This window comes from Triticum urartu, chromosome 4 (genome assembly GCF_003073215.2).
Source record: "Triticum urartu cultivar G1812 chromosome 4, Tu2.1, whole genome shotgun sequence".
Lineage (NCBI taxonomy): Eukaryota > Viridiplantae > Streptophyta > Magnoliopsida > Poales > Poaceae > Triticum > Triticum urartu.
In genome coordinates this window covers 464,242,128-464,259,940 of record NC_053025.1, presented here as the reverse complement: position 1 = coordinate 464,259,940, position 17,813 = coordinate 464,242,128, and the positions used below count along the sequence as shown (strand labels likewise).

The following is a 17,813-nucleotide window of genomic DNA, read 5'->3' as shown; positions in this document are numbered from 1 at the left end:
TGAAGAAACGGCGGCGGGGACGGCCTGTGACGCATGCGCTGCGATCCAAAATGACCTAGGCCAACCAGGAAAACCGAAGCTGTTTTGCCAGTTGCGAGTGCACTGCAGGGTGAGATGCACGGCACCGGCCAGCCGCAAAGCCGCTGTCCCGCTCGCCTGCCTTCGTGCATCATCCATCCGTCCCAGTCCCACCACCAGTTTCTTTTACTACTTGCCTCCATAAATTTTCCTTCCCGGGTCACGTCAACTTGTTGCTGCAATTAGCCCAACTCCACCGCACGATCCTATCCTGTCCGCCCTTGTCCGTTTCGAGTAAAAGGGACAAATGAGACGGCCCAGCGCGCGGGCGCAAACAGATTTTTGTCCGCTTTGTGTCCGCTTTCGACCCATTCCCGGCCCAAAGTTGCGCCGGGTTTGGGGTGAAACGGACAGCGCGCGAACGGGCGAGACGCGCGCGCTTGTCCTTCCCTGGCCCGCCTGTCTGTGGGAGAAACCAACCCCCTCCCCCCACGCCCATTTGGCGCCATTTCCCCCAAACCCTCCCACGCCCCTCCCGCCGCCCCCTCTCTCCCCCGTCCATGGCCGACGCCCCGCCGAGTTCCGGCGGCCTTGTTGGAAATATGCCCTAGAGGCAATAATAAATTAGTTATTATTATATTTTCTTGATAATTGTCTTTATTCATGCTATAACTGTATTATCCGGAAATCGTAATACACGTGTGAATACATAGACCATAATATGTCCCTAGTAAGCCTCTAGTTGACTAGCTCGTTGATCAATAGATGGTTACGGTTTCCTAACCATGGACATTGGATGTCGTTGATAACGGGATCACATCATTAGGAGAATGATGTGATGGACAAGACCCAATCCTAAGCCTAGCACAAAGATCGTACAGTTCGTATGCTAAAGCTTTTCTAATGTCAAGTATCATTTCCTTAGACCATGAGATTGTGCAACTCCCGGATACCGTAGGAGTGCTTTAGGTGTATCAAACGTCACAACGTAACTGGGTGACTATAAAGGTGCATTACAGGTATCTCCGAAAGTGTCTGTTGGGTTGGCACGAATCGAGACTGGGATTTGTCACTCCGTGTAAACGGAGAGGTATCTCTGGGCCCACTCGGTAGGACATCATCATATGCGCAATGTGACCAAGGAGTTGATCACGGGATGATGTGTTACGGAACGAGTAAAGAGACTTGCCGGTAACGAGATTGAACTAGGTATTGGATACCGACGATCGAATCTCGGGCAAGTAACATACCGCTAGACAAAGGGAATTGTATACGGGATTGATTAAGTCCTTGACATCGTGGTTCATCCGATGAGATCATCGTGGAACATGTGGGAGCCATCATGGGTATCCAGATCCCGCTGTTGGTTATTGACCGGAGAACGTCTCGGTCATGTCTGCATGTCTCCCGAACCCGTAGGGTCTACACACTTAAGGTTCGGTGACGCTAGGGTTATGAAGATATTTAGTATGCGGTAACCCGAAAGTTGTTCGGAGTCCCGGATGAGATCCCGGACGTCACGAGGAGTTCCGGAATGGTCCAGGTAAGAATTATATATAAGAAGTGCTGTTTTCGGCCATACGGGACAAGTTTCGGGGTCATCGGTATTGTACCGGGACCACCGGAAGGGTCCCGGGGCCACCGGGTGGGGCCACCTGCCCCGGGGGGCCACATGGGCTGTAGGGGGTGCGCCTTGGCCTATATGGCCAAGGGCACCAGCCCCAAAAGGCCCATGCGCCTAGGGTTTCCACTTAAGGGAAGAGTCCCTATGGTGGAAGGCACCTCTAGGTGCCTTGGGGGGGAGGGAAACCTCCCTTGGGCAGCCGCACCTAGGAGATTGGATCTCCTAGGCTGGCGCACCACCCCCCTTGGCCCTCCTATATATAGTGGGGGAGAGGAGGAACTTCATACACCAGCCCCTGGCGCCTCCCTCTCTCCCCGTTACGTCTCTCCCTCGTAGTATAGGCGAAGCCCTGCTGCTGTGACGCCCTGCATCCACCACCACGCCGTCGTGTTGCTGGATCTTCATCAACCTCTCCCTCTCCCCTTGCTGGATCAAGGCATGGGAGACGTCTCCGGGCTGTACGTGTGTTGAACGCGGAGGTGCCGTCCGTTCGGCACTTGATCATCGGTGATTTGAATCACGACGAGTACGACTCCATCAACCCCGTTCACTTGAACGCTTCCGCTTAGCGATCTACAAAGGTATGTAGATGCACTCCCCTTCCCCTCGTTGCTAGTCTCTCCATAGATAGATCTTGGTGACACGTAGGAAAATTTTGAATTTCTGCTACGTTCTCCAACAGTGGTATCAGAGCTAGGTCTATTGCGTAGATTCTATGCACGAGTAGAACACAAAGTAGTTGTGGGCGTTGATTTTGTTCAATATGTTTGCCGTTACTAGTCTTATCTTGATTCGGCGGTATTGTGGGATGAAGCGGCCTGGACCGACCTTACACGTATTCTTACGTGAGACAGGTTCCACCGACTGACATGCACTAGTTGCATAAGGTGGCTAGCGGGTGTCTGTCTCTCCTACTTTAGTCGGATCGGATTCGATGAAAAGGGTCCTTATGAAGGGTAAATAGCAATTGGCATATCACGTTGTGGTTTTGCGTAGGTAAGAAACGTTCTTGCTAGAAACCCATAGCAGCCACGTAAAAACAGCAAACAACAATTAGAGGACGTCTAACTTGTTTTTGCAGGGTATGCTATGTGATGTGATATGGCCAAATGGATGTGATGAATGATATATGTAATGTATAAGATTGATCATGTTCTTGTAATAGATGATCATGGAGCCCCAAGATGGAGATGAAAGGAGCTATATGATATTGGCCATATCATGTCACTATTATTGTTGATTGCATATGATGTTTATCATGTTTATACATCTTATTTGCTTAGAACGACGGTAGTAAATAAGATGATCCCTCATAATAATTTCAAGAAAGTGTTCCCCCTAACTGTGCACCGTTGCTACAGTTCGTCGTTTCGAAGCACCACGTGATGATCGGGTGTGATAGATCCTTACGTTCACATACAACGGGTGTAAGACAGATTTACACACGCAATACACTTAGGTTGACTTGACGAGCCTAGCATGTGCATAGACATGGCCTCGGAACACAGAAGACCGAAAGGTCGAGCATGAGTCGTATAGAAGATACGATCAACATGAAGATGTTCACCGACGTTGACTAGTCCGTGTCACGTGATGATCGGACACGGCCTAGTTGACTCGGATCATATCGCTTAGATGACTAGAGGGATGTCTATCTGAGTGGGAGTTCATACGATGAACTTAATTATCCTGAACATAGTCAAAAAGGATTTTGCAAATTATGTCGTATCTCACGCTTTAGTTCTACTGTTTAGTTATGTTCCTAGAGAAAAATTAGTTGAAAGTTGATAGTAGCAATTATGCGGACTAGGTCCGTAAACTGAGGATTGTCCTCATTGCTTCATAGAAGGCTTATGTCCTTAATGCACCGCTCAGTGTGCTGAACCTCGAACGTTGTCTGTGGATGTTGCGAACATCTGACATACACGTTTTGATAACTACGTGATAGTTCAGTTAAATGGTTTAGAATTGAGGCACCAAAGATGTTTTGAAACGTCACGAAACATATGAGATGTTTTGAGGGCTGAAATTGGGATTTCAGGCTCGTGCCCACGTCAAGAGGTATAAGACCTCCGACGATTTTCTTAGCCTGCAAACTAAGGGAGAAAAGCTCAATTGTTGAGATTGTGCTCAGATTGTCTGAGTACAACAATCGCTTGAATCGAGTGGGAGTTAATCTTCCAAATGAGATAGTGATGTTTCTCCGAAGTCATTACCACCAAGCTGCTAGAGCTTCGTGATGAACTATAATATATCAGGGACATATATGATGATCCTTGAGATATTCGCGATGTTTGACACCAAAGTAGAAATCAAGAAGGAGCATCAATTGTTGATGGTTGGTGAAACCACTAGTTTCAAGAAGGGCAAGGGTAAGAAGGGATAGTTCATGAAACGGCAATTCAGCTGCTGCTCTAGTGAAGAAACCCAAGGTTGAACCCAAACCCGAGACTAAGTGCTTCTGTAATAAAGGGAACAGCCACTGGAGCAGAATTACCCTAGATACTTGGTAGATTAGAAGGCTGGCAAGGTCGATAGAAGTATATTGGATATACATTATGTTAATGTGTACTTTACTAGTACTCCTAGTAGCACCAGGGTATTAGATACCGGTTCGGTTGCTAAGTGTTAGTAACTCGAAATAAAAGCTACGGAATAAACGGAGACTAGCTAAAGGTGAGCTGACGATATGTGTTGGAAGTGTTTCCAATGTTGATATGATCAAGCATCGCACGCTCCCTCTACCATCGAGATTGGTGTTTGCGTTGAGCATAGACATGATTGGATTATGTCTATCGCAATACGGTTATTCATTTAAGGAGAATAATGGTTACTCTGTTTATTTGAATAATACCTTCAATGGTCTTACACCTAAAATGAATGGTTTGTTGAATCTCGATCGTAGTGATACACATGTTCATGCCAAAAGATAGTAATGATAGTACCACCTACTTGTGGCACTGCCACGTAAGTCATATCGGTATAAAACGCATGAAGAAGCTCCATGTTGATGGATCTTTGGGCTCACTCGTTTTTGAAAAGTTTGAGGCATGCGAACCATGTCTATTGGTGTATATGCATGAAGAAACTCCATGCAAATGGAGCGTTTGGACTCACTTGATTTTGAATCACTTGAGACATGTAAATCATACCACATGGGCAAGATGACTGAAAACCTCGTTTTCAGTAAAATGGAACTAGCAAGCAACTTGTTGGAAGTAATACATTTTGATGTGTGCAGTCCAATGAGTGCTGAGGCATGTAGTGGATATCGTTATGTTCTTACTTCACAGATGATTTGAGTAGATGTTGAGTATATTTACTTGATGAATCACGAGTCTGAATTATTGAAAGGTTCAAGTAATTTCAGTGTGAAGTTGAAAGATCGTCGTGATAAGAGGATAAAAATATCTATGATATGATCATAGAGATGAATATCTGAATTACGAGTTTGGCACAGAATTAAGACATTGTGGAAATTGTTTCACAACTGATACAGTCTGGAACACCATAGTGTGATGGTGTGTCCGAACATCATAACTGCACCCTATTGGATATGATGCATACCATGATGTCTCTTATCAAATTACCACAATAGTTTATGGGTTAGGCATTAGAGACAACCACATTCACTTTAAATAGGGCACCACGTAATTCCGATGAGATGACACCGTATGAACTATGGTTTAGAGAAACCTAAGCTGTCATTTCTTAAAAGTTTGGGGCTGCGATGCTTATGTGGAAAAGTTTCAGGCTGATAAGCTCGAACCCAAAGCGGATAAATGCATCTTCATAGGACACCCAAAACAGTTGGGTATACCTCCTGTCTCAAATCCTAAAGCAATAAGGTATTGTTTTTAGAATCGGGTCCTTTCTCGAGGAAAAGTTTCTCTCGAAAGAATTGAGTGGGAGGATGGTGGAGACTTGATGAGGTTATTGAACCGTCTCTTCAACTAGTGTGTGGCAGGGCACAGGAAGTTGTTCCTGTGGCACCTACACCAATTGAAGTGGAAGCTTATGATAGTGATCATGAAACTTCAGATCAAGTCACTACCAAACCTCGTAGGATGACAAGGATCCGTACTGCTTCAGAGTGGTACGTAATCCTGTCTTGGAAGTCATGTTGCTAGACAACAATGAACCTATGAGCTATGGAGAAGCGATGGTGGGCCCAGATTCCGATAAATGGCTCGAGGCCATATAATCCGAGAGAGGATCCATACATGAAAACAAAGTGTAGACTTTGGAAGAACTACTTGATGGTCGTAAGGCTGTTGAGTACAGATGGATTTTAAAAGGAAGACGGACAATGATGGTAAATGTCACCATTAAGAAAGCTCGACTTGTCGTTAAGATGTTTTCCGACAAGTTCAAAGAGTTGACTACGATGAGACTTTCTCACTCGTAGCGATGCTAAGAGTCTGTTGGAATTATATTAGCGATTACTGCATTATTTATGAAATCTTGCAGATAGGATGTCAAAACATTGTTTCCTCGACGACATTTTCTTGAGGAAGGGTTGTATGTGATACAACCGGAAGGTTTTGTCAATCCTGAAAGATGCTAATAAGTATGCAAAGCTCCAGCAATCCTTCTAAGGACTGGAGTAAGTATCTCGGAGTTGGAATGTATGCTTTGATGAGATGATCAAAGATTTTGGGTGTATACAAAGTTTATGAGAAACTGGTATTTCCAAAGAAGTGAGTGGGAGCACTATAGAATTTCTGATGAGTATATGTTGTTGACACATTGTTGATCAGAAATGATGTAGAATTTCTGGAAAGCATATAGGGTTATTGGGAAAGTGTTTTTCAATGGAAAGCCTGGATTAAGCTACTTGAACATTGAGCATCAAGATCTATAAGGATAGATCAAAACGCTTAATAGTACTTTCAAATGAGCACATGCCTTGACGTGATCTTAAAGGTGTTCAAGATGGATCAGTCAAAGAAGGAATTCTTGCCTGAGTTGTAAGGTATGAAGTTAAGACTTAAAGCTCGACCACGGCAGAATAGAGAGATAGGACGAAGGTCGTCCCCTATGCTTAAGACATAGGCTCTACAGTATGCTATGCTGTGTACCGCACCTGAAGTGTGCCTTGCCATGAGTCAGTCAAGGGGTACAAGTGTGATCCAAGAATGGATCACAGGACAGCGGTCAAAGTTATCCTTAGTAACTAGTGGACTAAGGAATTTTTCTCGATTATGGAGGTGGTAAAAGAGTTCGTCATAAAGGGTTACGTCGATGCAAGCTTAACACCTATCCGGATAGCTCTGAGTAGAGATACCGGATACATATAATGGAGCAACAATTTAGAATAGTTCCAAGTAGAACAGTTATTTGGAATAGCTCCAAATAGAGCGTGGTAGCTACATCTAGGAGATGACATAGAGATTTGTAAAGCACACACGGATCTGAAAGGTTCGGACCCGTTGACTAAAACCTCTCTCACAAGCAACATGATCAAACCTAAAACTCATTGAGTGTTAATCACATAGTGATGTGAACTAGACTACTGACTCTAGTAAACTCTTGGGTGTTAGTCACATGGCGATGTGACCTGTGAGTGTTAATCACATGGCGATGTGAACTAGATTATTGACTCTAGTGCAAGTGGGAGACTGTTGGAAATATGCACTGTTGGAAATATGCCCTAGAGGCAATAATAAATTAGTTATTATTATATTTCCTTGTTCATGATAATTGTCTTTATTCATGCTATAACTGTATTATCCGGAAATCGTAATACACGTGTGAATACATAGACCATAATATGTCCCTAGTAAGCCTCTAGTTGACTAGCTCGTTGATCAATAGATGGTTACGGTTTCCTAACCATGGACATTGGATGTCGTTGATAACGGGATCACATCATTAGGAGAATGATGTGATGGACAAGACCCAATCCTAAGCCTAGCACAAAGATCGTACAGTTCGTATGCTAAAGCTTTTCTAATGTCAAGTATCATTTCCTTAGACCATGAGATTGTGCAACTCCCGGATACCGTAGGAGTGCTTTGGGTGTATCAAACGTGACTATAAAGGTGCATTACAGGTATCTCCGAAAGTGTCTGTTGGGTTGGCACGAATCGAGACTGGGATTTGTCACTCCGTGTAAACGGAGAGGTATCTCTGGGCCCAGGTATCTCTGGGCCCACTTGGTAGGACATCATCATATGCGCAATGTGACCAAGGAGTTGATCACGGGATGATGTGTTACGGAACGAGTAAATAGACTTGCCGGTAACGAGATTGAACTAGGTATTGGATACCGACGATCGAATCTCGGGCAAGTAACATACCGCTAGACAAAGGGAATTGTATACGGGATTGATTAAGTCCTTGACATCGTGGTTCATCCGATGAGATCATCGTGGAACATGTGGGAGCCATCATGGGTATCCAGATCCCGCTGTTGGTTATTGACCGGAGAACGTCTCGGTCATGTCTGCATGTCTCCCGAACCCGTAGGGTCTACACACTTAAGGTTCGGTGACGCTAGGGTTATGAAGATATATGTGTATGCAGTAACCCGAATATTGTTCGGAGTCCCGGATGAGATCCCGGACATCACGAGGAGTTCCGGAATGGTCCGGAGGTAAAGAATTATATATAGGAAGTGCTGTTTCGGCCATCGGGACAAGTTTCGGGGTTATCGGTATTGTACCGGGACCACCGGAAGGGTCCCGGGGGCCCACCGGGTGGGGCCACCTGTCCCAGGGGGCCACATGGGCTGTAAGGGGTGCGCCTTGGCCTATATGGGCCAAGGGCACCAGCCCCTATAGGCCCATGCGCCTAGGGTTTCCATATGGGAGGAGTCCCACTAGTGGAAGGCACCTCTAGGTGCCTTGGGGGGGAGGGAAACCTCCCTTGGGCAGCCGCACCTAGGAGATTGGATCTCCTAGGCTGGCGCACCACCCCCCTTGGCCCTCCTATATATAGTGGGGGAGAGGAGGAACTTCATACACCAGCCCCTGGCGCCTCCCTCTCTCCCCGTTACGTCTCTCCCTCGTAGTATAGGCGAAGCCCTGCTACTGTGACGCCCTGCATCCACCATCACGCCGTCGTGTTGCTGGATCTTCATCAACCTCTCCCTCTCCCCTTGCTGGATCAAGGCATGGGAGACGTCTCCGGGCTGTACGTGTGTTGAACGCGGAGGTGCCGTCCGTTCGGCACTTGATCATCGGTGATTTGAATCACGACGAGTACGACTCCATCAACCCCGTTCACTTGAACGCTTCCGCTTAGCGATCTACAAAGGTATGTAGATGCACTCCCCTTCCCCTCGTTGCTAGTCTCTCCATAGATAGATCTTGGTGACACATAGGAAAATTTTGAATTTCTGCTACGTTCTCCAACAGGCCTGGCCGTCGACCCGCCCGCAAAGGTGAAGAAGAAGGTGCCAAGTAAGCCGTGGTCAGAGTGCACGCCGGAGAAGATCGCCAAGTTGGACGCGGAATCGGCGAAGAGGAGGGAACGGAGAGCGGCCGTCAAGATCAATGCCGCTGCGGCCAAGTTCGCCGCCCAGCGCGAGGAGCTGGAGGCCGTGCGGCGCAAGGCCGCTGCCGACGAGAAGGAGGACCTCGTCAACAAAGCGCACGCCATCCTCATGCTTGGCATGGACCGTCCGGCGGGGTTCCATGCAGCGGCTGTCGGCCCCGCGAGCACAGGCTCGTCGGTCGCCCGGCCTACGCACTGCCAGTCGCCGACGTCGCGCGCCGCGCCCATGTCGCCCGGCTTTCCTCCGCCCAGGCACGACGGCCAGACCCGTTTCTCGGCGTCGCCGGACGTGGGCTTGTTCGCGCCGTCCACACCACGCCCCGCGGCCGTCATCAACCTCAACGTCACGCCTGGGTCCAGCAGCGGCGGGCGGCCGTCCGTCGAGATGCAAAGAAAGCAGGCGCGTGCACCGTTCGCGGGCACCATGCCGGCCCCCCGCGTGTTGTTTGACGGAATGCCAACCTCAACGCCGACGGTGCACGACCCCTTCTACAACCAGTACATGGAGGACGTGATCTTCCAGGGTGGGCATGGCCGTGCCTACGACCTCGAGGAGACCCAAAGTCAGGATGGCCGTGCCCAGTACGTGCCCGATGAGGAGGCCGACGACCGTGCTGACTACGACCATGGTGATTCGTGGCATGAAGCGAAGGAGGTGACCCTTGTGATCATGAGCGTGGACTTGTCGAAGATGAGCGACAAGACGAGGGCCTGGTTCGAGGCCAAGCAGAAGGAGATGCTCGACGCCGAAGGCCTGAACTAGGTCGTCCGATCGGCGTGGCCGTTCTTTTTGGAGGCTGGCATGGGTGCCGCCCGCTCGCTGGGCCGCTGGCAGTGTGCCGGCGAAAAAACATTCACTTTGGAGGCTGGCTGTGTTGCCGGCCGCTGGCTGTGTTGCCGGCGAGGACAACTATTCATTTTGGAGGCTGGCTATGTTGCCGGCCGCTGGCTGTGTTGCCGGCGATGGTCGTGTAGGCCGCTGGCTTTGTTGCCGGCATGATGAACTGGGGTCGTGAACTGGGGCTTGGCATTTGAAACGTCCCTTTTTTTAAATAGATGCGGACATGATGGGGCAAAAGGATGCGTCCGCGCGGTGGGCGCACGGCCACCGCATCCCAGGACAGGGCCGGACACGACCCCAAATCCCTACCCAAAGGGACAAAAACAGGACAAAATGGACGTCCGTTTGGGGTCGCGCGGTGGAGTTGGCCTTAGGTTCGGCTACTAGTACCGCGCCAGAACTGGATCCTCTAACATCGAGAAGGGAAGTTAGAGAAGCTGTAGTACCCTAACTCCCCTTTTTTTATTCATATGATTAAGGCTAAAATGACTGAAATTAATTTGCAAATTGATGATCTATTCTATACATTTATAGTAATTACGCACAAATAAGTTGATGATGAAATAAAATTAATTTTAAATTATTTATATCTACAGTAAATATCAACAGTAAACAAGCTGCTAACTATCTACTCCCTCCGTTACTAAATATTTGTCTTTCTAGACATTTCAAATGACTACTACATACGGATGTATGTAGACATATTTTAGAGTGTAGATTCATTCATTTTGCTCCGTATGTAGTCACTTGTTGAAATGCCTAGAAAGACAAGTATTTAGGAACGGAGGGAGTACTAACCTTCTCTAACTTTTCTTCTTCTTTTTACACTAGGCCAGCACTATAGCACCGTGACTTTCCTTCTCTATGTTAGAGGATCCGGTTCCTACTGTGCCTATCAGCAGAGCACAGATTTTTTGTAGCTCGGGACGGATAACCCAGCAGCATGGCATACGACGTACCACGACGCGCCCAATCTTTAATCTTTTCTCTAGAAACCACAAACCATAAAAGGAAATTAAAGGGGAAGGTCGGCCCCTTTCGGATCGTCCATGTCACTGTCACATCACACTTGTGTGGAGATATAAAAGCAGTTTCAGAAAACTGGCCGTTGTTTTTTGTTATGTTGACGAGTAGAACGGGGTTGCTTAGTTTTGCAGACTCACAGATGATATCCGGTTGGCGGCTGTGAATGAAGAGATAAAACCAGCCATGTCAGTTTGATCACACGGGGTAGTAGTGGTACATCTATCCCCATAATTCGCACATCTTTTATGTGCCGGTATATTCCTCCAACTTGCAATTGCTTTCAGCAACTACTCCAAGTTGACCAACTGAATTCCGGAGAGGAAAGGGGAAAGGAAGATCGAGGAATCCGTTGCTCACGCTCTCCCACGCACTTGTTAACGGAAAAACGAACATGACCTGAGCCTGAGGCACCTGGAAAACAGAGCAGAGCAGCCACTGGGAGTCTAGTCTTCAGTTACTTCTACGACAGATGAAGATGGATTTTTTTTTTCTCTAGATCTAGAGAAGGCACGTCCAGTTGGAGTGTTGACGAGGGCTGTTTAGCTGATCACAGCATCATCTACCAGTTGGGCATGATGATTATTCCGGTCAACTTTGAGCCGACCAAGTATGGGCGCTTCCCATAATGTAGGCTGCTGGGTAGTAAGAATTTTCGGATCGAACTTGTGTCCAAGCCGAGTTGAGCGGAGTGATATAATACAGATAGATTAGATAGCTGGAATGAATATTGCATCCTCAAAATACACAAGTCAACTCAGCCTAATCGTTGGCTTAAAAAACTTAGGGAGTGGCTAGGTCTCAGTTGACTGAGACTTAACCAAATCTCACTCAAGTGATATACTAGTATGTAAGAAGAAGAAAATACTGAAAATAATTTTTTTGTACGAGTATCCATGCAAAATTAAAGGAAGATAGTATCGACTCGGGCGACAATCCTGTCAGCACAGGCAGCATCGCTGTCGCTCTTTTCCGGTGACGAACTGGCAATGCAATTTGATCCTGCTTTGAGCGTAGAGCCTAGCGACATACACGGAAGCAAACTTTGTGGTCGTCTTTTCCTTTCCACTTTCAGAGTGCCGGTAGAACTTTGAGACAAAAAAGAAAAACAGTTGCTTGACGAGCAGTCAATTCACTGCTGATCACTTCCTCGATGCTCTTTTCTCATTTTTGTTGTTGGAATGGCGCTCTTTTTCCCATTTACTAGCAGCTGATCCCGCCACACAAACTCTCCCTTGGTCCATATCCAAGTATGCAATCCCTTTTTTTCCGATAAAGAAAGAAAGATGTATACATTTTCTCAAGGAAAGAGAGATCAAAGCAGGGGCCTTGGTCCATGTGATTGTGTATGTATGCATGCATATATCCTTGGGACAATTATTCGAGTTTTCATAGAGACACACACAGAGATGAGAATGGATAGAGATTGCTTTGCGTAGTGTGGGATGAATCACTCGCACCACTGGCATGCATGCATGATGAGTGCATGATCAGCCGGCAGAGCACAAGCGAAAAAGTTCCAAATTTGGCATGGCATGTGGATCCACCGTGGTTTCAGAAAGTAGGGAGGCTGCATGTTTGAGACGAAACCAAATCAGGGCATTTGATCTGGGCATCTATCTAGGGAGGCAGGAAAATGCAACCCCTGTTTCTTGGTCTGTGCTCGTCGATTCCGTCCTGTGTGGCCTCCAAGTGACCACGCCATATATGTTGTGTGCGGTGCACTCTGGCGAGGGTTCGTCGGAGCCAATCTGGCGCCGCAGATTCCCTTTAATTTAATAGTATAAGAAACATAAGGGGAAAGAAACATGTGTGGCCATCGAGAAAAGATATCACACTGACTGATTCATGCATCTACCACTGATCTCGCTTGGCCAGAGACGATTTGCTTGCAGCTGGGTGTCTCGAGGGCACACAGTCTCCAGACACACACGCGGCCTTGTAATGGTTGGGCAGACAGATAAGAACGTGCACGGCACAGCGCATACATGGATGAAAACAGAGCTGCCGGGAGATAGCAACCGGGTGCAGAAAGCGTGCAGCAACTTGGGGCGATCCGCGGCAGAGGCACCAGGGCTTTTATCAAGCGAGGGTTTCTGGCGAGGACAGGCTTGAATGGCTCAGGGACTTTGATCTGCAGCAACAGAAGGAGAACCGGATCCCTTCACAAGAGAATGCGAGTGAAAAAAGGATCGCAAGGGCGTCACGGCCCCGGAATTGGATGCCTCCTGAGCTCAGGTCAGGTCAGGTCAGCTAGTGCGCAAGCTGATGGGTACAGCCCGATGCTAAAAGCCCGGTGATCGTTGCGTCAGCGGCAGCATCTCTCTGCCTCGGATTTGGAGGTCACTCAGGGACCCCCCCTGTCCCAAGGAAACTCCATCTCCATGCGGCGGTAACTACAGTTGGATTGAGGTTGCTGAATCTACTGTACAGCCAGCTGCCTATTGAGTGAAAGTTGAAGCCAGTGGCCTGCGTTATGGCTCCCAAAAGCCAATCGCCAATCATGGAGATGCGGACTACATTTTTTTTAGGGGTTGGAGATGCAGGCTGCAGAGAGCGACAGCCATCGGGCCGAAATAATGCGCTGGAGAGAGAGTCCAGGTTTGCTCATCGTCCGTCATGGGCTTTATCATCGCATCTCACAACTGGCCCATGGCCTGGATATTAACATCATCAGCCCAGTAAGCAGATCGGTGCTAGTATTCAAGCTCACATCCATAACAGTCAGTCATCAGAGCATTCTTATCCATAACAGTCAGTCATCATCCGATCATTCTTATCAAAATTGGAAGGGGGTTTAATCATTATTTTGTGGACTACTAAAGTACATGGGCTCATTGCTCCGACCAATACCAGTCTCTCAAGCAATGAACAAATGAATATCCAGGATTCCAGGCAACCCAAAATGGCGCCGACTAACCAATCAATTCGGCGCAGCAGCTTCGAAAGCAGGCGGCGGGTTACACCTGAGACGACTGCAGATATGTTCGCTCATAGAGGCCCATCACCTGATCAGCCACTGTCCACATTATGGCCTGGCCAGGTGGAATCCTCATCAGCCTGGGAAGCAGGCCCTTCCACAGGGCCCGGAGGCCCTCTTCCGCGTGTATCGTCCGTATCGCGTGGAACATGCCCTTGTACTTGATGTCGCCGGTCCTCCCTTGGGCCATCAGCCTGGTCTTCACCACGTCGAAAGGCCCGGTGCAGATCGGCCCTGCGGTTCCTGCAAGGAACCCGGAGACCATGGACTGCCATGGCTGGAGAACCTTCCCGTCCCCTTCATGCTTCTTCCAGAGAAGGATGTCTATCGTGTTCTTGGCTGTGAACATCGCAGCTTGGTTTGTGCCGTTGCGCATGACAGTTGGTGATGCTCCAGACCACAGACCAAAAATGCCTTCCTCACGAACAATTGTCTTTGCACAGTGTATGGGCCCTTTATATTTCAGCAGGTCCGTGCTTAGTCCTTTTTGTTGCTGCAATCTAATCTTTACCACCTGCATCCATCATATAGAAACATTACAGCAATTCCCTCAACAAAATAAGCTTGAAAAACATAATCACAGTGACAGAATGTACATTTCAGTTTTCCCTGTGAATATGAGAAGGTACAGCAACAGAAGTCAAAATTAATACTCCCTCCGTTCCTAAATATAAGACCTTTTAGAGATTCCACTATGGACTCCATAGTGGAATCTCTAAAAGGTCTTACTCCATAGTGGAATCTCTAAAAGGTCTTATATTTAGGAACTGAGGGAGTATTAGTTTTCTCTTTTCCTTCGTGGAATACCTAATACTGCCCCCGTCCCAGAATATAAGACGTTTTTTCTGTTCAAACTGAACTGAAAAAAGGTCTTATATTTTGGGACGGAGGTTAAGCAATGCTTGGTTGTCTTGGTGTAACACAGTTTTCCTCATTGCACTGATGATTCAACTATAGAACACTGTACTTCCAGTCAAAGATGAAAAAAGTGAATTTGAAAAAATATACAATGGTGGTTTTCGGTTTAAGTATCCATTTCAATGCAGTTACAGTGTTGGAGTCTATTTTCACATAGTTTTGTAACTTCAAGCAACATCTACTGTAGTACTCCCTCCGTCCCATAATATAAGAGCGTTTTTTACACTCTCCCTCCGTCCCATAATATAAGAGCGTTTTTGACACTAGTGTCAAAAACGCTCTTATATTATGGGACGGAGGGAGTACTAATTAAGAGTATTTTCTTAATACTTCCATGCAGTATAATTAGGCAGGCACTCTACATGTAAACACGAGAGGAACCTCAGAACCAATATTCACAATGCATCACTCATGTTATAAGATCAAGGTCCGCTTCCCTGTTACAATACCAAAAAAGCTGCGCCTTTTGTCCCAAACTAGGTAATGTTTGAATTCTGATCCTAGCACCTTATCATTCTAGTTTTCTAGTCCTTGCTGATAATACAATGCTACAACTGAGACTAAATATGTTTGGATTGTAGCTAGCGTGGTGCTGGGAGTGAAACATAAGCTTGTGAATTTGAATGATCTTTTTTCCGGTTGGTTTAATGTTTCTGCAGGAAGAGACAGAAAATTTCTTATGATTGGTGTGGCTGCTATCTTCTGGGCCTTATGGAAAACTAGGAATAAAATCATGTTTTCAATGTGTGAGCCGGGAGATCCCACCAATATAGTTTTATATGTTTGTCATTTCTTAACATGCTGGGCGCCCCTGCAGAAAGGTGCTCTTCGAAGGTGTTGTGGCAGGGATCCCATAGACTGGCAATGGTGGTGCAGGAGTTGTATGGACGTTGCCATGGCTGGAATATTATCAGCATGAGACTAACAATGTAGTTGTTGTCCCCTTTACTTCCTCGAGTCCATTGGTGCCTGTTGTGGATCTTCTGTCTAGCTTTTGATGTAAACAACAACTCGTTTTGTCTTTTGTTTCTACCTGAAATCCTGAATGCTGTTTTGAGTTAGCTTGTAGGTGTAGTTTTTCAGCTTTGCAGTGTCTGGGTGGTTTGTATCCAGCGCTGGTTCTGGGTGGAGTGTGTGTGAATGTGATACTTCTCTGATTTCTGAATGAAATCAAGGCCGGTGGGCTCCATCTATCAGAAAAGAACAGCCTTCTCTGATTTCAGAATGAAATCAAGGCCGGTGGGCTCCATCTATCAGAAAATAACAGCTGAGACTAAAGATACCACAACTACACCGCATTCTCGGTCAAATGCACTTGATAGCATTCTAGTGGGGAGCCGGATGCTAACACGGACATCATTAACACGAGGTCCAGGTGCTTCTGGGTCAAACTTATTATTTGACAGCATTTGAATAGGGCAGGGTAGGTAGACAAATGCCTCATCACTTCCTTGCGCATGTTACCAGCGGACCACAATTGGACCGCAAATCACAGAGCTTTCATGTTTTAATCCCAAAGGACAGGTTGTCAGAAAGGCATCAACATCATGCACACACAAGATTAAATAGCTGCGGGGATCTGGTTTATGTCTTCGCTCTTTTTTTATACACCAACGATGCAACTTTTACATGGATAAAGTACACTTTAAGATCCCAGCAAGGAATCGTCTAGAGCTGTCCAAATTATATACGAATACAAAATGCGAACACATCGTACTCACGGAAAGCAAGCACGAACGATCTGGGAACTCATAGAAATACTCCTATTTTTGTATACATATATACAAGAAGTAAGAAGTAAGAGGAAGAGAGATGTGCAATCTGACCTCGAATGGGGTAACGATGACGAGGGCCTCGAGGACGCCGGCACCGAAGCCGGAGGCGAGGCGGCCCTGCGCGGAGACCTTGCCGGTGACGGGGTCCTTGAAGGCGGACTGCAGCATGGCATTGGAGCCGAGGCGGAGCGCGTACTTGAGCGTGAGGTGGGTGGCGAAGGGCGTGAGGCCCTTCCAGAGCGCCGGCACGCCCTCGGCGCGCGCGACGGTGGTGCCGCAGTGCGCGATGCCGCGGTAGGCCCCCGCGCGGTCCAGCTGCAGCCTCGTCTTGACCACGTCGATGGGCTGCAGGCAGCACGCCTCCATCACGCCGCCGAGCGACCCCGCCGCCGCCTTGACGTAGGGCGGGATCGGCGCCCTGCCCCCGCCGCTGCGTGGCTCGTCGGCCCGCGGCGGCGGCGAGGGCGGGGGCGGGGAAGGGGGTGAGGCCATTTGGGCCGATAGGCGGGCCTCAGCGGGTGGCAGGCGCGGCGGAGAAGAGGGTCTTGGATTGTTCCTCCGTTGCTCTTTTTCACCCACTTTTCTGCGGGGGATCCGAAAAGGAGCGGCGCTGGTTATATGGAACCGGCGGGACAAGAATGAAGAAGGGCACGTAGTTGTCCCGGGACACGTCAGCCGTCAGGGTTTGGTCTATGGTGAGAAAGGAAACTGGCCCCACCTGGACCTGCGTGTTGTTGCGGAGGCGTAACTGTTGGTGCGGATGCTTGGACCCACATGTCAGACACCAATTCGGTAATTCGGTGGAGCCCTCACAGAGCCTCAGAGGTGTGCCACACCTGCACGGCCCGGGTTGCTCGCCTGGCGGCTATGCAGTGCACGACGAGCGTGCTACTTCCATCGATTTGTCGTCCCTGGGCGGCTAATGTCGAAACGTCGCTATTTCGGCTGATTTTTTTGGTTCTCTCGGAGGCTAATCGTCGAACCGTCGCTATATGATTTGCTTTTGCGGGGGGTCTGTTCCCGACGATTCGTCGTGGGTTTCTCTAGGCGGCTAGTTTAGTAGCGACAAGCCAGCGGTTCTCCTCTCTTCCACCCACATTTTCAGAAATATCGTGTAAAATTAGCTGAAGTGGG

General features: G+C 47.9%; 1 protein-coding gene across 1 annotated transcript; it reads right to left on the bottom strand.

The window, feature by feature from the left end:
• Window positions 1–13,755: 13,755 nt before the first annotated feature.
• Window positions 13,756–17,277, bottom strand: LOC125552077 (mitochondrial succinate-fumarate transporter 1-like). The gene is made up of 2 exons (XM_048715541.1): window positions 16,731–17,277; window positions 13,756–14,500 (listed from the first exon to the last, which is right to left on the bottom strand). The coding sequence occupies exons 1-2, from the start codon at window positions 17,169–17,171 to the stop codon at window positions 13,967–13,969; spliced, it is 975 nt and encodes a 324-aa protein (XP_048571498.1). The 5' UTR covers window positions 17,172–17,277; the 3' UTR covers window positions 13,756–13,966.
• Window positions 17,278–17,813: the final 536 nt, after the last annotated feature.

Excerpts from the sequence above, each read along its gene's own strand:
- LOC125552077 (XM_048715541.1), bottom strand. The coding sequence starts at position 17,171 with ATGGCCTCACCCCCTTCCCCGCCCCCGCCCTCGCCGCCGCCGCGGGCC. Across the intron at positions 14,501-16,730 it reads TCATCGTTACCCCATTCGAG|GTGGTAAAGATTAGATTGCA; the intron begins GTCAGATTGCAC and ends TGATGGATGCAG.